The sequence below is a fragment of the Hemiscyllium ocellatum genome, chromosome 5 (assembly GCF_020745735.1).
Source record: "Hemiscyllium ocellatum isolate sHemOce1 chromosome 5, sHemOce1.pat.X.cur, whole genome shotgun sequence".
NCBI lineage: Eukaryota > Metazoa > Chordata > Chondrichthyes > Orectolobiformes > Hemiscylliidae > Hemiscyllium > Hemiscyllium ocellatum.
In genome coordinates this window covers 30,877,362-30,899,621 of record NC_083405.1, presented here as the reverse complement: position 1 = coordinate 30,899,621, position 22,260 = coordinate 30,877,362, and the positions used below count along the sequence as shown (strand labels likewise).

The following is a 22,260-nucleotide window of genomic DNA, read 5'->3' as shown; positions in this document are numbered from 1 at the left end:
GTGGATAGTGACAGCCTTGTTCCTCGGATGATGATGGCTTGCATGAGGGGACATAGCTTTAAACTGAGGGGTGATAGATTTGGACAGGTGTCAGAGGTAGTTTCTTTATTCAGAGAGTAGTCGGGGAATGGAACATACTGCCTGCAACAGTAATAGACTCACCAATGTTAAGGGCATTTAAATGGTCATTGAATAGACATATGGATGAAAATGGAATAGTGTAGGATAGATGGGTTTAAGATTGGTTTCACAGGTCAGTTCAACATTACGGGCCTGTACTGCGTTGTAATGTTCTGTGTTCTACATATTCCTAAATTATAACTCTATGACTTGGATTCTACTCCTTTTAAAATCTCTCTTCACAAATAGACAGATACACAAAGACAGAATAAGACATGATATTGAGGTCAATAAGTAAATAAGATCAGGGAAATAACAGTTTGATGGTTGGACCATGGGAAATGAAGAATTGTTTTCTTTCAGTTTCTTCCAATTTCTTTTAGTTCTGTGCAATTGACATGAGGATTTTTGCACACCAGTGCTCAGTCTTTTGGCCACCAGTTGGGAATTCATCCTTTCACTGTCTTTGAAGGTTTTTTTCCCACCTTTTTCACAGTTTTCTTGGTTTAAAGTAGTATCTTCCTTTTACAGTCCCCAATGCAAAATTATTGTGGGCTTTTTGGCTATGTCTGAGTTTCATCATATTTTTTGGCAGGTTTCTTGCTCTGAGACCGAGCATGTTGCCTTGCCCTAACTTCCCAAACTCACCTCATTAATTATGAACCAGTCCCTATGGTGTCTCTCATGTTTGATTTCCACCCTATCTTAGCAAGCACCAATCCTCCAATCCCTTACATCCAGACCATCTTCAAAAGGCCACTGTGCCCTGGAGAAGTACTGTCAGTTTGGAATTGCCCTGCAAAGTTACTGACATTTGTGCTGAAAATGTGTTGCTGGTCAAAGCACAGCAGGTTAGGCAGCATCCAAGGAACAGGAAATTCGATGTTTCCTTCGTCAGGAAAACGCTCTGGCTCTGGCCCGAAACGTCGAATTTCCTGTTCCTTGGATGCTGCCTAACCTGCTGTGCTTTAACCAGCAACACATTTTCAGCTCTGATCTCCAGCATCTGCACACCTCACTTTTTACTTACTGACATTTGTCCCTGACATAGAAAACAGAGGGAAATTGACACCCCACTTTGCTGGTAGGAACCTGGAGGCCCTGCTGGATAGAGTGGTACATAGGTCAGACTGCCTGTTCCCCAAGGACATGACAACAGACCATATCAACCTGGTCTGAGGTTGCTATCCTGGTTGAAGCAGTCTCAGCCATCTGGAGGAACAATCAATACTGTAGGAAGAAGGATAATGTTCTTATTCACTTAGTCTGGGTAAATGCCACCATTTTCTCTCCTAGTACCTCATGCAGTCAAGCTTTGCCTGGCTCTCCTTTGCCTTCCAATTCCTTCTGCAAAGCCCATCTCTGTGAATCACATGGACCTTACATCCTGATTAGCTGTTCTCAAGTAAAAATGCTGATTAGCTATCCTCAAAATCCTAACTCTTACTACTTGGAAGCAGACGGATAGTTTGAAGCACAACTATATACAACATACCATTCTCCACACATTACTGGAGTCTCTCCTTCTGTCCACTTATGGCACCCAGTTGCTGCCATTGTTTATAAGTGTAAACATCTTGCACCTTCTTCCCAGTAAAACAATCTGGGTCCCCGTTGTCCTAAATAGTCAAACTGTCAGGTCTTTCTGTCAGGCAGACTTCAGTGTCAGAGACATGACCACCTTCATTTTACCTTAAATTAAAGACACAGTCCCAAATCATAACAACCTTTTAAAGCTAACAATTATACAGGGCTAACTAGATCACTGTTTCAAGGTTCTGCCGCAGGTACACTTGTTTGGGGGGGGGGGGGGGGGGGGGGGGAAGGGGAGCAGATAGCTGTCTCTTTGCCACTGGATTTAATGAAAGAGTAATTAAGGAGAACTCATTACTGCAAGTTTGGTTCTCCTGGCAGATTAAGGTGACTCCATGAGATGATGCAATTTTAAAATAGTCTATTTAGGTCTCCGATTAATAGCCTTATCAGCCAATCAGTATTGCTGTTACACTGAAGTGGAAAGTTGTTCAAATTCTTTGAAATGCAGGCTTAAAATTATCAACATTGCAGTTTTCATTTTAGGTGTTCTTTAAAGATATAAATTTTATCCAAGTAGTGTGATAGTAGATTGAGTGCTAGCAAAGAGCAAGTACAACAAATGTATGTTGATTAAGATATTGTAAAGTCATTCAAGGATACAGAGAACATTCAATATTAGAGATGTTTTCCTTTGTTATATGTTACAGGACGTTAGTATCTAGGGTTTCCCCCAAGTGTAGGGGTGAGCATGTCAGGTGACCACTAACAAGCCCCTCCCGCTAGTGAGGTAACTTACCCAAACAGCTGCCAGTCAGCTCTGAACAAGGTCAAGTATTTTACCCTATCGCAGGGCTCAGTGCCATTGAGCCAATCACGGGCTGATACCTCCTGGATTCTAAATTCCCAAAGTAAAGGTTTATTCCTCAAGAGAGCTATTGACAAAAAAGAAATAAATACTTTTTGTCTTCTTGTCATAGGGAGTGGAAAGGGGTCAGAAGTCACTGGTGAGGGCAGGGGTCACCTTTTTGCCTCTCATCGTGCTCCCAAACTCAGGTAGATTGAGGCCCCATTTTAACCCAATAACAATTTGCTATGGTTTCCTAGTCAGGAAACAAGCCAGCTTACCCAGCTGCCAAGGAGAGTGATCTGGGGGGTGCTGAGCTGAGGCCATTAAATGGCCTTTAATTAAGGGCCTTAATATCTGATGTGGAGAGAATTTCTCTCCGGGGCTGACCTGCCCCCATACTTCCCCTTTCCGTCACCTATAGCGAGGAGGTATCTGCGCATGTGATGTAATATGTACACAATGTGGTTATTGGCATCAGGAGTGTATTTGCCCCATACGGGCCACAGCAGTACTAGGAAGTGGTTCACAGTTTTGTTCTAAAGTAGGAATGGCCAGTAAGTACAAGGCTTGCCAATGACACTCACACCCTCAGAGCAACTAAAAAATATCACCAGAAGTTTATTATGTTTCATAGTTAATGCTCATAGTGCGTACAAAAATGATAGGATAAGTTATATGAAAATTTCCTGTCAATAGTTACTTGGTTAGTGAATTACTTACATGAACTGCTTGAATTATCCAACAACTAACCAGTAAGTGTCTCTACTCACTAATTACTTCCTGATAAATGTGAAGATAAATGAACTTCACCTGATGGCAGTGAACTCAATGGCCATTCGTCCCTTAACTACGTCTCAATCAGTTACCTGTAACTGTATTTTGAGAATGTGATATAGTTCCATGTTCTACAGGAGTCCAGTTCAAAGATACAGCTTTTTAAAAATCTCAGCAAGAGTACAATTGAATAGAGATTAAATTATTTGTTGCAGCAGAATTCATTTATAGAAGTGTACTCTGGTCCGATGAGGGTGCTACCAAATTATACTCTGACCATGGCTGCTTCATGTTGCAATACTTTGGTACATTAAAATGATTGGTGAATGACCCCTGCATATGAGAAAGAGGCTATTCAGCCCATCAAGTCTACACTGACCCTCCAAAGACTATCCCACTTGATGACCCTACCTCTGTATTCCCCATGGGGAATCCACCTTTGAACCGTGATAGGAGCATTCAGCAGAAACCCACACAGATATAGAGAACACAACAACTCCACACAGATGGGTGCCTGAAGTTGGGATTGAACCTGGGTACCTTGTGCTGTGGGACAACAGTGCTTAACCACTGAGCCACTATGCCTTTCTGTACATTGTGCTATCATGCACATCATTATTAAGTGTGTTCTAACCTTAAAAGCGAGGACGGTGGAAGGCAGGAGGTTGATGACAATCTGCTCAGGGGTGGGGATAGTAGATTATTGCTTCAGTTTTCCACATCTAACAAATCATCAGAAAACTCTTCTGTGATTTCACCACAAAGAACATGCAGTGGAAAAAATTATCCAATTAATAATGAAGCTTACACGTTAATATTTAGGTGAATATTGCTGGGACCACGTAATAAAAAGGAAACCCAAAGTTGCAAAAGTCAAATAGTTAAAGAAAACAAAGGAAGAAATATGTAATGGCTAGCAGACTGAAAATATGTTTTGTTTGTTTTTTTTTGTAGAAGGTGTGCTTTAAGTGCATTTTTGCGCATTATAGACTTAATGTCACATTAACAAAATGGTACAATAATTAAACAACATTTACCGAAGAGGAGACTCCACAAACATCCCCAAATTAATGACGGGGCAGCCCAGGACATCTGTGCAAAAGAGAAGACTGAAGCATTCATCACAATCTTCAACCAGTAGTGCTGAGTGGATTATCCATCTCAGCCTACTCTAGCTTCAAAGATTTCTGTCTTCAGCCAATCAAGTCACTCCACATGATGTCAAATAGTTGGAGGCACTGGATATTGTAAACACTGTGGGCTCTGACAACATTCTGGCAATAGTACTGAAGACTTGATCTAAAGAATTTTCTATGTCCCTCATCAAGCTATTCTAGTGTATCTACGATACTGGCATCTACTCAATAGTGCAGAAAATAGCACAAAAAGCAGGATAAATCCAACCCAGCTGGTCACCCTCCCCATCAGTCTACACTCAATCATCAGTGAAGTGTTGGAAGATAACCAGTGTTATTAAGCAGCACCTCCTCAGCAACAATATGCTCACAGATCCTCGGGTTGGGTTCTACCAGGATTACAAAGCCACTGACCTCGTTACTATTTTGGTTCAACATGGACAAAAGAAAGTGATTGCCCGCGATGTCAAGACTGCATTCGAACGAATGTGACATCAAAGAACACTAGTAAAACTGCAGTCATTGGGAATTGGGGGCAAAGCTCCCCATTGATTGGAGCCACACCTGGCAGAAAGGATGATGGTTGTGATTTTTGGAGGTCAGTTATCTCACCTCCAGGGCATCCCTGCAGGAATCCCTTAGGGTGGTGTCCTAGGCCCAGTCATCTTCGGCTGCTTCATTAAGTACCTTCCCTCCATCATAACTTCAGAACTGGGGGTATTCACTGATGATTGAAAATGTTCAGCATCTTTTGCAACTCCTCATACACTGAAGCAGTTTATGTCAAAGTACAGCAAGACCTGGACAGTATCCAAGTTTGAGCTGAAACGTGGTAACTTTTGTGCCACACAAATATCAGGCAATGACAGTCTTCAACCAGAGAGGATCTAATCATTAGTCGTTGATATTCAATGACATTACCCTCATAGAATCCCCTATTATTAATATTCTTGAGGTTAACAGTAACGAGATTGGGAATTGGACTAGCCATTTAAACACCATGGCTACAAGAGTAGGTCAGAGGATAGGAGGTTTGCAGTGTGTACCTCTTCTCCTTACTCCCGAAAGTCTATCCATCATCTACAGAGCATAAGTCAGGAATTGAAGGAATGCTCCCCACTTGCTTGGATGAGTGCAGCTCCAACAACACTCAAGGAGCTTGACACCATCCAGCATGAAGCAGCCCACTTGATTGGCACCATATCCACACCCTTCAACACTAACACTCAGTAGTAGTTGTGCATACCATCTACACTGTAAAAATTCACTAAAGCCTCTTAAACAGCTCCTTCCAAATGCATGACCACTTCCATCAAGAAGAACAAAGACAAGTTCCCCTCCAAGCCAAATACCATGCAGACTTGGAAATATATTGCCATTCCTTCACTGTCACTGTGTCAAAATCCTGAAACTCCCTCCCAATAGCATTGGTCTACCTGCAGCACATGGACTGCAGTGGTTCCAGAAGCTCATCACCACCTTCTCAAGCTTAACTAGGATAGGGTAATAAATCCTGGTCCAGCCAGCAAAACCAATGTCCCATGAGGGAAGCAAATCGAAAAAATGGTCATTTGATGGAACAATAGTTGAGAAAATGAAGAAAACTAATTTGTCCAAGAAACCAGAATTTCCTGGAAAATCTTAGATTAGATTAGATTACTTTCAGTGTGGAAACAGACCCTTCGGCCCAACAAGTCCACACCGACCCGCCGAAGCGCAACCCACCCATTCCCCTACATTTACCCCTTACCTAACACTACGGGCAATTTAGCATGGCCAATTCACCTGGCCCGCACATCTTTGGGCTGTGGGAGGAAATCGGAGCACCCGGAGGAAACCCACGCAGACACGGGGAGAACGTGCAAACTCCACACAGTCAGTCGCCTGAGGCGGGAATTGAACCGGAGTCTCTGGCGCTGTGAGGTAGCAGTGCTAACCACCGTGCAGCCCATGGTGGGATTCAGCTGGTCTCTTTGAGACGATGTGGAATCCCAAGGTTCGAAAGGTTTCCCCTATTTTCTGTCAGATGATGTGTGCAAGCATAATCACGTGACACATTGCCGCAGAGACAGAATTTCTAATAGATGTTTAAAGGTTTGCCAAGCCTTTCAGGAAACTGTAAATTTGCAGAACAAAATCTGCAGTCTGCAATTTGTTCAATTGATTGCATTTTCGTGCCTGATTCTCACTGGTCTTTTATGTCATGATTTAGTATAGACTTTCATATTGCACTGTGATTTAAAACTGCACATTGTTATGTTTTGTGCCAAATACCAAAAGTGGCTCAAGTAATCTTCTTGTATTTTTCAGTATATGACTGCTGCAGCACCTATGCAAGGGACCTACATTCCCCAGTACACTCCTGTGCCTCCAGCAGCTGTCCCTGTTGAAGTAAGTATTTAAATCCTCCTCTGCTGGATTATGCATAACACAATTGTACATGATGATTTATCACAAAATACTTAAGATTAATATCAGTTATAAATCTAATTAAAATTCCAAATTTGACATCAAATCTAATGTAAATTGACGGGTAGAAAGATTTTCTGTCTGCTGTCTTGAAGGATCAGATTTGACAATGCATTGAGCAATTCTAATCTGGTTCTTTGTAGATGTGAACCACTTTATTGGCAATTGTTGTGTGAAATGAAAATTGTTCCCAATGCCATAGCAAGTACTCTTTTCAAATTGAAGACCAAGTTGAGCACTTTATTGGACTGGGATAGAAAAGAACTCATTCTTTGTCCACTGCTTACTGAAAATGGAAAGCCTTCTGTCCCCAGCATTGTTATCTCTGTCAAATATAGTGCAGAAACTTGTTCTGTTTCATAAAAATATTATTTATCCATTATTTATCCAATTATATTAATTCACCTTCTTTAGCTTTGCTCACTTCATTCAGGCTGAAATTTCTCTCTCACTTATTCTCTGCCATTTACTAGAATCCCTACGTTGCAGCCATTCAGCCTCTGCACCAGCCATTCGAAGGCCATCCTATCAGACTCACTGCCACTCATCATAAGTGACCCTGTGACCCTGCCTTCAATATAATAAATCCACCAAGCCTGTACTTCTTCAAAATGTGGGAGGAAACCAGAGTAGCTGTCAGAAACCCATGCAGATACAGGGACAACATGCAAACTTTGCACTGTCACACAAGGCTGGATTTGAACCCAGGTCTCTTGCACTATGAAATAGTAGTGCTAACCACTAGGCCACGATTTTCTCCTACCATCTCAACTCATTACCTCTTTCTTTCTGTCCCTATGAGCTGTTCTACTCATTTCCTTGCTTGAACATCAACAATGAAGAATAGCTGGTAAAATCCTAACTGAAATTTGTGACAAGCCAGTATATAACATTAATAGGTGTCAAAAATATACATTGAATTGAGTAATTTATTCAAAATTCTATAACTTTTAAAACTTTTTCATGATTGACAGATTATTGCAGTCATTCTGAAAATCACAGACAATGTTTTGATTGAAGGTTTTATAAGATTGTTAACTTCCTTTAGCTCCCCTTCTCAAAGTCAACCTGCTTCTTGACCATGAATTCCCTCTCACTTCCACAGTATCAATTCCACCTAATGCCATGATCTTTGATGTTGCAATTTATCTAACCAGGCATCCCCACTTCAAAACTCCTTGCATAATTTTGGCTTCACCTGACTACATTGCAATGGTGTGAGTCTGTTTCACCAACCTTGAATTCCATCAAATTATATCTCTCTTTGAGTGGAAACATTGTGGCTCCCTGACCCACTCTCTTAAAGACAGGAAGTAAGGACTGCAGATGCTGGAGATCAGAGGCGAAAAGTGTGGCGCTGGAAAAGCACAGCCGGTCAGGCAGCATCTGAGGAGCAGGAGAGTCAATGTTTCGGGCATAAAGCCCTTCACTATTCCTGATGAAGTGCTTATGCCCGAAACATCGAGTCTCCTGCTCCACAGGTGCTGCCTGACCTGCTGTGCTTTTTCAGCGCCGCACTTTTCGACTCCACTCTCTTAAAGGGGAAACACCCCCCAACTACATAACACAAACCTCAAGGGTCAGCCAGAATTTAATGCTTTCTCTCCCTCGCCCCCATCCAATACGCAGTTGCCTTCCCAGCTCTTCCACATACCGACCTCACCTCACTGCTACTGTTTTTCCACCACCACCCAGTGGGAGTCACACAATGTGAGCCTTTGGCTTGTGTGCAACGAGGGAACTGCCAGCATCAAGAACTGCTCCTTTTTACTGCCTGCCTGACTAGCCTAGGAAACTGTGCTTTATCTACCTTTCCTCCAGATCTCCAACAGCACTGTGGCCTGGGCCAGTACAGGACCAGTGTGGGTGACTGCTCCTGGTAGTGCTGTCAGTACTAAAGAGTTGATAGCCTTTAACTGATGACTATAGGAGATGAAACATCCACCTGGAAAATGACAAAGAACCCGTAATAACCTGCTAATTTCCAGACTGACGTCACATCAGCTCTGGCAGTTTCAGAACTGCTGCACCTGGGTTACCACTGGTTTTCATCTGGTATATGGAGCCAAACCTGTGACCATTGAATTTTGCCCATTTGCTCATTTGCCCCAGAAATGGAAAGTTGTTTGCATCAATCATTTTCAAAATATGGCTGCATACGTTCAGTCACAGAGTCCTACAGTGCAGCAAGAGACCCTTTGCTCCAATTCGTCCATGCTGATCACGTTTCCCAAATAAACTAGTCCCATTTGCCTGCATTGGCCTATATCCCTCTAAACATTTCCTATTCATGTACCTATCCAAATGTCTTTTAAATGTTGTAACAGTACCTGCATCCAGCACTTCCTCAGAAAGATCATTCCACACACGATCCGCTGTCTGTGTAAAAACGTTGTCCCTCATGTCCCTTGTAAATCTTTCTTCTCTCAGCTTAAAAAATATGCCCTTTCGTTTCAAACTCTCCCACCCCAGGGAAAAGACGTCACCTTTTCTATACCCCTCAAAATTTTATAAACCTCTGTAAGGTCCCCCTGAACCTCCTACACTCCAGCAACAAAAGTCCCAGCCAATCCAGCTTCTCCTTATAACTCAAATGTCCCAGTCCTAGCAACACCCTGATAAATCTTTTCTGAACTTGCTGCAATTTAATAATAATATCCTTTCTATAGCAGGGCACAAGCCTTGACAGTGCGTCTTATTGAGATGTTATTTTCATTTGACCCTTGAGCTCCCTTGGTGTTTTTCTTAGTATGTAAGCCTGCTGAAACCAGTCCATTGGTAGTGTCAGTATATCTCTAAGCTCAGAGGCCCAAGTCCACGCCCTACCTGCTCCAGAGGTGTACCATTACATGTTTGAAGAGGTTGATTGACAATATCTAAAACAGTTCAATTTGTATTCAGCTTTGTTCTGTGGTCCTGTACTTACTAGAAATTGGTAAACGCTCACTTCACTAAAATAAATCATCTGGAGCTCATGCAAGTGAATCCTGGTCTTATGAGTCTGGGCTGTACTTCCTCCCAGGTTTCAGAGGTAAAAGGGGTATTGCTCAAGCTGCAGTGTTCTCTATGCCTTACTTAAAATAGTCCTACTTTTGAACTCATTTCCATTTTGTTTTCTGAGCTTGCATTGAACAAAATAAAAGAACCCGTGTAAACACAGAAAGCTTCCTTATTTGAATCCCAGTGCTGACCACTGCTGTCTGGATCAGGAAAGATGTGATTATATTTGGTTGAAAGCAGCCTGTGCTGTATTATACTCAATTTTGACCATATTCCACAGAGAAAATTGATGCATGAGAAAGGATATAAAGGACAGTAATCAATGTAAGTCAGACATTCTGCAGCCAAGATAAAGTAAACAAAATAATATCCTTACAGAAAATGAAGATTGAGTGATGATACAGTTCTGAATTTTAGTACAACCGAAAAGGAATAGAGGAAACTAATGCTGATACATGTTTTCCATCAATTGATTTAATCTGTCTTTTTTCACTGTCCATCTTGTTTTCTAGGGCAATCTATTAGATAGGAGCTTAAATGATGGAAAATTGATCAAAGATAAGCTAATAATTTTGAAATCTAAAGACAACAAATTTTAGTTGATCAGAATAGCGCATGTCAACCTGACATATTGAGGCAATTTAGACTTTGGAAATGGAAATAAAGTGAGCAATGTAAATGGGTTGCGGACTTGTATTTTCCTATTGTAAGTCAGAATGACCTCCACTCAGCTGCCTGGGGAGATGGAAAACTTGTTTCCCAAATTGCTGATGCTGCTTTTCTTACAATGTAACAACTATCGTGAACTCTATCATTAGAGTGGAGGTGAGTAGACGTCTCATGCGATTTTGCTTCCTTCCTAACTTCAGGGTGTTGTTGCTGATACCTCCCCACAGACAGTCGCACCTTCATCACAGGAAGCCAGTGGCCAACAACAGATACCAGTGGAAACAACCAATGATCATGCACCTACCTATTCTTACCAACAAGCTAAGTAAGTCTTTTTAGTTTGTGCATAAAGAATGAAAGTACCAAAGGAGAATGAGTCCATACAGTGTAGAATAAATAGATAGAGAGATGATCATGTTGACCTTGTGGCTGACCCTGACACATCAATTTCTGAAAAGTCTACAATGATACAATCATGTTGCAATAACAATAAGCTGAATGTCATTCAAAGAATCAGCAGGACTTTTATACTCCATCAGCAAAGTGCTTCCATTAAAATCAATGCCAAAGTGTCTGAGTTGGATTGATAATCAAGCATGATTTTCTTTTAGTTTATATTCCCTACAGCATAGAAACAGGTTATTTGGCTTAACACGTCCACACCAACCCTCTGAAGAAGAACCTATCCAGATTCAATTCCCTACATTTACCCCTGACTACGTTTGCACCTAACACCATGGGTAATTTAGCATGGCCAATTCACCTGATCTGCACACCTTTGGACTGTGGGAGGAAACCCATGCAGACACAGGGAGAATGTGCAAACTCCATGCAGACAATTGCGTGAGGCAGGAATCAAACCCAGGTTCCTGGCGCTTGTGAGGCAGCAGTGCTAACCACTGAGCCCTAAATGTTCCCATCATAATCCAGAAAGATGATCAAAATAGGAGAAGATGATTTTGATTTTTCCTGTCCTCAGATCAGGAACTTAACCCTTCATAGTTCTTCTGATATGTGAAGAAATTACTTCTCAGAAGATCAGTGTTAGAAATGAAAATTCACTTCTAAATAATCGCTCTGGACAAATTCAAGAGAACAAAGATTTTATTAACAAATTCTGCAGAATTGGACGCCTTCCCAAAGAAAAGCGTACCCAAGCATTACAGCGATCTTTCTTATATAGCAATTTAGAGCCTCCCCTATGGCCCCTAGAGGTCACGAGGGTCATTGCTTTACAATGATCTCATTTCTTACAGAGAAAGCATATGATCATGTCCTCATTGTCTCGAACTCCAGCCGCATAATCCACTTCCCTGTCTAATGATATTTTCAGCCCTTGAACTTAGCAACCGTCTCGCACCTTGTACTCTTATCTGGTTGTTTTTGCACCATATTAGCAGAAGTATTGTCTCGCTCAAGGTTTCGTTATTTTTCAAAGCTGACCCCTTGCCCCCAGCTAGCTTGTTTTTCTTACTAACTGCTTACATTGCAATACTGATCGTTAGAAGATCAATCTTTACGTAAATTAGCCCAAACGTTAACATTTCCTTAAAATAAAACAGCCAGTATATATAAAATAAAGTAGCAAGACATACCACATATTTAGTTTGGTTGTATATTAAATGTCTAGGGTACCATGCACATCTTAATAGCTTCTTGTTGCATAATAAAGCAAATCTAAATCTCACAATCAGTTTTGAATATTGCATCAGATTTCAGTGGCTGATTGTGTCCTGTGGTGTATTAACCACCAATTGAGTGGTTATACAGAACAAAATTGGTTCTAGTTTTACTGGTTTGTATTGAATTAGTTGAGTTAGTTTAGACAGTGGAGGGAGCACCACAGTCACGCTTGGTGATCCAAGGTTAGAACAGGAGTGAGGACTGGCTTGCACTCACACTCGTTCACTGATCCTTTCTGTCCCTTTTAAAAATCTGCATGCGGGATAAATATAGACTACCCCCCACTCCATGCTGCTGCACAGTTGGCTCATCTGCAAACTTTTCCCGACTTCACTTATTGAGTTCAGAAAATCTCACCCAAAAATAATTTTACATGCTGGAATAAGGCACAATGTGTTATGGCGATTCCGTGGTTGGCACTCCTGCCTCACAGCGCCAGGGCCCTGGGTTTGATTCCAGCCTCAGGTGATTGGGTGAAGTTTGCATGTGCTCCCCATGTCTACATGGGTTTCCTCCCACATTCCAAAGATATGCAGGTTAGGTGGATTGGCTATGCTAAATTGCCCATAGGGTCAAGGAATATGCAGGCTAGGTGGATTTATGCTAAATGCGGGGATGGGGTAGGTAGACTGGGTCTTGGTGTAACAACGTTCAGGGTGTCTATGCTGACTTACTGGGCCAAATGGTCTCTTTCTGCACTATAGAGAATCAGTGATAAATTCAGTGTGCACTTAACAGGACTCAATTCTTTGCTGAGCGCCTTTGTGATATCTGACATCCTTTTTTGTTTTATTTCCACAGACAGTAAACAGGACTGAAAACAGGAATCATGAGCTGAAAATTGCCTTGAACCAGGAAACTTCAGTGAACATGAAGGTGGCTTCCAGTTTGCACAGGCGTTGAATGAATGCTTTTTATTTCGTACCTTACCTGACAAAAAAAAGTGTTTTTATGTGCTGTGCAAATGGTTCAGTGATGTAGTCTGACAGTTTAATTTTGCTATAAAAGCTTATTTTTAAAAGAGAAAGAAAATCCCATAAAAGGGATTTGTTTTGACTTTTCATTCAGATGAACAGGTAAAATATAAATGATTTGTATGTTCGGATAGACTTAGAACTGTAAGACTGACAAGTTTGGAAGAGGAAGGAAGCTGCAGTGTTTTAGGAAAGTTTAATGGTCTTCCTCTGATATTAAGCTACTCTTTTTTTCATGTCTTTTATTAATTTGTAGGTTTTTCAGAAACGTTTAGCTAAGATTTATCTTGACTCTTAATTGCCTTAATTTTGAAGACGTCAGGCTCTCAAAGCCAGCTGTCAACCTTGCGTTAGAAATTCTAGATTGAAATTATGTGCTTGGACCAAGTGGTTGGTGCAAGAATTTGATAAAAGCTTAACTTTATAGGGAGGTAAAATGCTAATAAGCTGTACAGGTTAAAACAAAAAAAAACAAAAAAAAATGTTGCTTGTCTTCTTTTGCAGAAGAACATGGTTTTATTGATAAAGAACAAGGACAACTGACAAAATCTAAAAAAATTGCTGAGACTTTTAATGAATTTTGTCTTAAAGCAGTGGAAACTGACAATTTGCAGAAGGCTGAAGCGTTTTGCGATTTGAAAAAAAGAAGTGACTGCATTGTACAAAATGCAGTTTATCGCTTAAGGCAGATTGTTTTATTTACAAAGCATAATTGCTAGCAGCAGAATTAGTGCTTTATATTTGCAATCTTTTTTATTAGCTTAAAATGTTTTTAGTCTGCTTTGCTTGTCACCTTGCAGATGCAAGCTAAAGAGTAAAAGGTGCGAACTAGTTAGATAGGAGCTTATGGTTAAAAAGAAATCAAAGCAAAAGCAATAGATTGAAGAAATTGTGGACAATTTCTGTAGTCTTTAATTTTCATAGTTGTGGATCAAATGCAGCCTAAGGATGGCCTATTTTATACCAAAGATGAAGTGACACCCTAAAGCAGTCAAGAAGCTAGAGATTTTTTCTGTTGTTTTTTAAATCTTTATTTGACCTACATGGCCGGACCAGTTCTTACTTTACTTTCTTTAAACTTTTCTTCCACTGGTTACTCTCTAATAACTCATACGCAGTCAGAATGTTTATCTAAAAATATTGGTGGTGCACTGGTAATAGGGGAAAATTCCATGTACATCGAAAGAAGGATTAATTCTGTAAAATATCAATTTTTTTTCTGTCCTAACTTTGACCTTAACATGTATTTGTAAATGTGCATTATTTGTTCTCTTTGCAAAGTTATTACTTTCTCAGTCTTCCTTCATATTTTATGCATCTGGATAGCCCATTTATCTACCTCAGTCTATGCCATCTCCTAATGTGCTGAGCAGCTGTTATCCAGCATTTTGCAAAGCTTCAATTTTTTTCTTCCTTTTTTTTAATGTGCCCAGCGTTTCTTGTGTGCAGATTGCCTCCACAGGACATTGATGAGATGTACAGGTACATATCAGGACATTAGCAGCCCAGAAATAGTTGCTACATGCCCAGGCTTAGAAACTCTGTTTATTGATCCTATACACAATGGTAGCAGGTAGGACAGCCACTGCCCCAGTGACAAACCACTTTTATACTCTACTAAAGTCAAAATCTGATATTAAAATATGCTTCCTTTGTATGTCAAAGGAATGACTTTGTGCTGGAGCTGTATTGATAGTATGTGTACTGTCAAATCAAGCAGATCATCGACTCAATTTTGGAGTCCAGTCAAGAAGTGACACCATTTTAGTGGTGGAAAAAAAAATCTGTGTCTTTGATATTTGTGTTGTAGCTCAACATAAATATATTGTGCAAAATACAGAGTTGTGTTTCCCATTCTGAAAGGTAACTATTGCTACTGCAACATGCCGCTGCTGTCATTTAGTAGTACGGTCGATAGTCCATTCATTTCATGGCTTTGTTCCCAATGGGATGTTATGGTAAAGAAGTAAGGGAGCAATACTGGGTAAAGGCTGTTTGTGATTATTAACATTCTGAATGTGAGAAAATATATAGAAACAACTCTTTCCCTTCTGATTTAGAGAAACGAAAGATATTGCTGACAATCAGGGATTATGAGGAGGAGAAAATCAGGAGGGCAAGGGTTAAGTTAGGCATAAGCAATTAATGTACTTGAAACGGGGTTTAGGATATACCAGCCAACGAACATAACCAAAAGAAAAATGTCCTGTCGTGACCAACAAGCAGTTCACCTCTTTAAAAACACAATGTTTGTGCCAGCACTCTCAATGGGTCTGGAATATTATTCAAGGGACTGTATCTTTTTGTGTCAGTCTATCCAAGATGGATTTCAATCATATTTCTAATTCAATCTCTACAATTTGAGCTGTAGTTCAGACTCTTCAGAACACCCAGAGAATATTTTATCAGAAAAGTCAGTTGAAAAAGTCCAATTTTTTACAGATTGTTCAATTGTGCCCTTTTTTTCTTGTTGTACATTACAAGCCACCTGTTTAATTGAATTCGTGTTTTTTTCAAATTCTTGTAAGATAAATGAGATATTTGGAAAGTAAATGTTAAGTATGTTTATTTTAATAATTCTGAAATATTTAACCAGTACAAGTAAGACTGTGGGGATTAAATTCAAACTTGTTTTACCCATTATTTTCAGTGAGGTTCAATATGGCAAGGTTAAATCAAATATTAATGATTTTGGGTAATATTAAGGCTTTCCTGGTGACCACTTTAAACTGGCACTAGATCAGTTACATATAATGGGTGCCAAAAGCCTAATTGAAGAAACCTCCCTCCAAAATTGGTCAGATACCAAGCAGAACATCATCCAGCATACTGTGCTCAGTTTTTATTATTTCACCTGTGGCATTACCAATGGTCTTTTAAAAGGGGATTGATGATGGCAGTGAATCTACAGTATTTCTATGCGCTGCAACCAGCCTACAGTAACGCCCCTCCAGCTTGGCAGCCCTTTCCACAAACCAGGATCTACCTGTAAGCCACTATTGTCAGCTCTATTGAGTTGTCTCTATTGAGCCCCAACGGGCTCCTGCAACTTTCTGTAAATATTTAGAAGAGGTCTAAAGTACAATATTGAATGAGCCTTGAGCTTCTGGCTCACCCTGAGGAGGTACTTTAGGCCAAAGTGAATTTCTCCTTATATCTTCAAACAAATTAACGTTTAGTGTGCCAAGGATTTATAATTGTGTTCACATGGCAATCACGTAGAATTCTTGCAGATGTAAGAATACACTTCAAATTTTCCCAAGAGGAATTAGATTCTTCCTTCTCCCATTTTCTGATATACTAACCCTGATGACTGAACATATTGGAATCCAACACTGCATCACTGAAACGTACAGAACCAAATTACATACTGGCTCAGAATAGTGCATTTCACAATTCTTGTGGACTTCTAAACAAATGTTGTTTTGTAGATGAAAGATTAGAAGTTGAGCCTCTGGGAGTTGATGCTTTCTTTTCTGTGATTATCCAAGAGCGTACCATATTATCATTTATCAAATCGACAAGGGCAGAGTTGTAACCCAATGAAAATGGAATGAGTGCAATATACAATTGATCCAATTTTAAAACCCCCTTACTCTGAGGATCACAATAATGTGCCATTTCCTTCTAAAAAGACAAATACATACTTAGCTCAAGGAAATAGGTGAGAATTCATCTCTGTTGGATAGTGAGTTTTGGCAATCTACTTTCCAATCGCTTTAAACATGGGTCCATAATAGATATGGTTCCACCAAGCTTAATTGTCTCAAGGTGTGCAGTTCTGGGTTGAGGGGTCACCTTTTTGATATCGAGATTTAAGATACTTAATATATGCATTACTTCTGTTCAACTGACAATACCTGTGAAGCAAGGCCAATGCTTGAGGTGTAGTTCTGTGGGTGGCCTGTTTAGACGGGTCTGTACTGTGTTTATTGATGCAGGATTTGCAATTCCCTTTAACTAAATTACATTGGCGTTTGGTGAACCAGAGTGGTACTTTTGTTTGAATTTCCAAATATGGACGTGTGATATATCAGTGCTGCTAACCAATCATGAAATTTTATTTTAAAGTGTGTGCGTATATGTGTGTATGCGAGAGAGACACTATTGCCTTTCTGAGGCACGTCAAAGCACTTATCCCTGAATTTGTATCTAATTAGTATAGAGATGTTTGTATTATTATTGGTATCCTTGTTTTTCATCAATGTAAAGAGAATACAATCACAAAGAGGAATGCTGATAAGAAACTATATTGCTTTAAACAATTTGCACACAAGACATGCACATCAAATTAGCTTTAATTTTTTTGTTTGCTCTGGCAATTCCTATTCAGTGTTATCATGGGGTCATTTTCTGCTAACAAACCTCCAGTTGCAGTGTCAATGTTACATCCACAGAAAGCTATAAGTAGCAAAATACTAACATTTCTGAAGGGAAACTCCCATCCAAGTTGCCTTTTAGTTAATAACCGAAGTGCCCAGTGATGGTTAGTTTTCAAACCACAGAGAACAATATTTGACTGATACAACTATTGCCTCGGGTTTGGGCTTGACCTTTGGCTCGCAAAACCTTAGGCCAGACTTCTGTGATTCTGCCCAGGCTCAGGGTTCGACCTTTGAAGCATTTCAAAATTGACTTGGCATGTTTGACAGAAATGAGTGACTCCCAAGAAGGCTCGTGTTTCTTTAACAAAGAATGTGGTAAATAACTGGGATGTGAAAAATTCACTTCCTATTGTGGGTGTAATATCAACACTGAGTGTCATGCTGTGGCATCAGATTACTGGAGAAGGTCCCAATTTGAAATCCTTCAGGAGGGTACATTGACATACCAGTTGATAACCAAGCAACATTATTATGTGCAGATATTGAGATTGTTCTGTGTATCAATTCAGATCTATGCTGCTTTGTTCAGACACAAAGGTTTTCATCATTTATAACCTCACAGAATAAATGTTTTTCTGTCTTTTATTAAATTTTGTCAGACACAAATCAATCCAAAATACGCATTTAACCTTCCGAGTTCAAAGAATCTATTTTTTTTAAAATGATGACATTTCTGCATAACAGTTTCAACAAAATCTGGCGTGTGTTTTCAATTTAAATTCAGAGTGGCATATCTCTATTTCGAATATAGTAAATGAATGGCATTATTTAACTCCAGTACAAATGATGGATCATTGTTTGGCTATTCATTGTCAAATATTTTGGCGATTTCTCAATTATCTATCAATTAAAGAGAAACCGATGCGTATTCTATATTCTTTCCGAAAGAATCTTGACAGTGATGAAATGGCAAATAGTGTCCCAAATCACAAATAGTTTGAAAATAAAATAAAATGCCGGCTCTGTCAATTAATAGGAAAAATTAATTGCAGAGGCAAGCGACCGTAATGCCTTGCTTCAGAGCTGCCAGCCCACAATCCAAGGACATGAAGCCAAACAAAACAGAAAAAATATTACCGACATCCAGCTAATGTGTGTTTCTTTTGTTGCTCCTTATCATGTAGGAAAAGCTCCAGAACTTGGAGGGTTAAAATCCTTCTGTCTGATACTATTTTTTTTGTCATTTGTCACAAACCTGCACAGGGAAACTCTGTAACCTGGTCCTAGACCAGGGCTGTTTCACTAGTCATTAAATTATGAAACTTTTTTTTTAATTTATGAAGACCTTATTTTGTACAGTTCTCTTCATTAAAAGAAACTCATAGAGATGTCTATAAGATCAAGAAAGTTAATTTTTTAAAGTTGTGTTTCAGTTGTGCCACAGAAATGCCAGGCATCACTTTGCCTGGCAGATCTTTCATTATCTGTTTGCTCCTGGAAATTTATGTAGATCAGTGGATGTTAGGTTTAAAATTCTGTTTTCTTTGAAGAAGCTTTCAATAAAAAAGAAATCTTGAAAAAAACTGTTTCTATGTGCACTTTTGTTGTTGTGCTTTGGTTAAATATTTCAGTTTGTGGTGTTAGGGAGTCAGTATTGATGGAGTGCTGCACTGTAACAGGGTCAGTACTGAGGGAGTGCCACAAGGTCAGAGGGCCTGTACAGAGGGAGTATCACACCATCAGAGGGTATGTACTGAGAAAGTGCCACACTGTCAGATGGTCTGCACTGAGGCAGTACCACACTGTCAGAGGGTCATTACTGAGGCAGTACCACACTGTCAGGCGGTCTATACTGAGGGAGTATCACACTGTCAGAGAGTCTGTACTGAGAGAGTACCACACTGTCAGATGGTTTATACCGAGGGAGTATCACACTGTCAGAGAGTCTGTACTGAGGGAGTACTGCACTGTCAGAGGGTGTGTACTGAGGGAGTATCACAGTGTCAGAGGGTGTGTACTGAGGGAGAACCGCACTGTCAGAGGGTCTGTACTGAGGAAGTACCACACTGTCAGAGGGTCTGTACCGAGGGAGTACCACACTGTCGGAGGGCCTGTATTGAAGGAGTGCCACACTGTTAGAGGGTCTGTACTAAGGAAGTACCACTCTGTTGAAGGGTCTGTACTGAGGAAGTATCACACTGTCAGAGGGTGTATGCTGAGGGAGTACCACACTGTCAGATGGTCTGTACTGAGGGAGTACTGCACTGTCAGAGGGTCTGTACTGAGGGAGTACCACACTTTCAGAGGGTCTGTACTGAGGAAGTACTGCACTGTCAGAGGGTCTGTACTGAGGAAGTACTGCACTTTCAGAGGGTCTGTACTGAGGGAGTATTGCACTGTCAGAGGGTGTGTACTGAGGGAGTACCATTCTGTTGGAGGGTCTGTACTGAAGGAGTATCACACTGTCAGATGGTCTGTACTGAGGAAGTACCACATTGTCGCAGGGTGCATACTGAGGCAGTACTACACTGTTGGAGGGTCTGTACTGAAGGAGTACCATACTGCCAGAGGGTCTGTACTGAGGGAATGCCAGTATTTGAGAGTCCGTATTGACGGAGTGTTGCGCTGTTAGAGCGTCTGTACTGAGGGGGTGGTGCACTGTCGAAGAGAGTGTATTGACGGAGTACCACACCGTCAGAGGGTGTGTACTGAGGGAGTGCTGCACTGTTAGGGGATCAGTATTGAGGGAGTGTGCCACACTGTTTGAGAGTCAGTATTGAGGGAGTATTCTGGATACTGTCAGACTCTCATTCTATCAGTCTTCCCTGGAGCAGCCTTGTGTTCTGTATAATCCTGAGATTGAATTTTTAACTTTCCATCCTGTCTGTGGAGAGAACACATTCTTCCAGCTTTTTTTTTGCTGGAACCTTGATTGTTGGAGCTCAAGATTATGAAACTCTAATGAAAATCCTTCCTTACTTCATGCACTGGTTTCTGATTTATGCAGTGCTACTCTCTCTCCCATAACCACAGTACATCCTGACTGTCCATCCATCACAGTTTCAACTTTTATAGCTCAACTCCTCTCCCAAACAAAATCCTTATCGAGCTCTACCAATTGGTTCAATGTTGGATCCATATCTGTGGTTGTATTCGACAGGCTATTGCACAATATTTCTTGCTTGGTGGTGAGGAATCAAATAAAAGTTAATTAAATTGTCCTTCACCTCCCTTGCCAATTCTGCCGGTGCTGCAGACTGGAGCTTGACATCAACAATGCCACGGGGCAGGTGAATTCCTTTATTTGTTTTTCAAAGTTAATCTCTTTGTGCAACATATGGCAAATCACAATCATTCTCCACAATCCTTCTGGCTTCTGTTGTAAACCTCTGGTCTACTCGAACATCTAAATGCTAGTATTGCTACTTTAGGATCCTCAATTGTTTAGTCTCATACCATTTTGACTATTTACATACAACTGTTCTTCTGCCTGGTTTGTGATAAATAATGGGAAGTGGAAGATAGTCAACCTGGCTCCTCGTGCTGGAAATCTCTCTGATGACATCGCTCCATGCAAGGAAATCTAATTTCCACATGGCCAATCCAGGTCATTGATTCAGAATCAAAGTGTTGGAGAGACGTGAGGGGCCAGATGGCAGCTTATAACTCAGACATCTGTAAATCCCAATAACCATTCCTAAAATCTATTGCCACATTCCAAAGTAGCTGGTCAAGGATGAAAGTATCATTTGCTGATCTTTGCAATTTTGCATCTGTATGTGGCATAATTTGTTCATCACAGACATCCCCCTCGAATCTTTGACAATTTCAGTCAGTTATGTGTTCCTAATCTGCAAAGCCATGCAGTCAGTATTACTTGAGACCTGGAGACAGGAGCAAAGTGTGGAATGAATGGGCCTGTGAACCCAACATAATAATCATTCAGTCATTCTTTGAATGCAGAGTGTACTCTTCACTTGCTATTGTGAAACTATCTTCTACAGCTTTGACCAGAACAGCTGCAGATGGAGAAATTCTAGCTAGAGTTGAGAACTTACAGTCTTCTATGAGCATTTTATGCCATTTTGTAATTGGGAGCCTCTCAATACACCTTTCACTGTTGTCTTAGAATCACAGAGATGTACAGCATGGAAACAGACCCTTCGGTCCATGCCGACCAGATATTCCAACCCAATCTAGTCTCATCTGCCAGCACCTGGCCCATATCCCTCCAAACCCTTCCTATTCATATACCCATCCAAATGCCTCTTAAATGTTGCAATTGTACCAGCCTCCACCACATCCTCTGGCAGCTCATTCCATACACATACCACCCTCTGCATGAAAAAGTTGCCTCTGAAGTCTCTTTTTATATCTTTCCCCTCTCACCCTAAACCTATGCCCTCTAGTTCTGGACTCCCCGATCCCAGGGAAAAGAATTTGTCTATTTACCCTATCCATGCCCCTCATAATTTTGTAAACCTCTATAAGGTCACCCCTCAGCCTCCGACGCTGCAGGAAAAACAGCCCCGCCTGTTCAGCCTCTCCTTATAGGTAATCCTCCAACCCTGGCAACATCCTTGTAAATGTTTTCTGAACCTTTTCAAGTTTCACAACATCTTTCCAATAAGATCTTTCATCAGTTCATGGGATGTGGACTTCAGCTGGCAGGCCAGTATTTATTACCCATCTCTAATAAACCTAAAGATGGTGAATTGCCACATGCT

The 22,260-nt window shown here is 40.6% G+C and overlaps 1 protein-coding gene across 7 annotated transcripts in view; it reads left to right on the top strand.

The window, feature by feature from the left end:
• Positions 1 to 19,083, top strand: part of rbms3 (RNA binding motif, single stranded interacting protein) — a 1,363,226-nt gene extending 1,344,143 nt beyond the window's left edge. For 5 of the 7 annotated variants that reach the window (XM_060824630.1, XM_060824631.1, XM_060824628.1 and 2 more), the window contains 3 exons: positions 6,724 to 6,804; positions 10,752 to 10,876; positions 13,036 to 19,083. In XM_060824630.1, coding sequence (XP_060680613.1) covers positions 6,724 to 6,804; positions 10,752 to 10,876; positions 13,036 to 13,042 — 213 coding nt within the window. In that variant the 3' untranslated portion in view covers positions 13,043 to 19,083. Of the gene's footprint in view, positions 1 to 6,723; positions 6,805 to 10,751; positions 10,881 to 13,035 lie in introns of those variants that run through there. The other 2 variants (XM_060824632.1, XM_060824633.1) reach the window with 2 other exon arrangements.
• Positions 19,084 to 22,260: the final 3,177 nt, after the last annotated feature.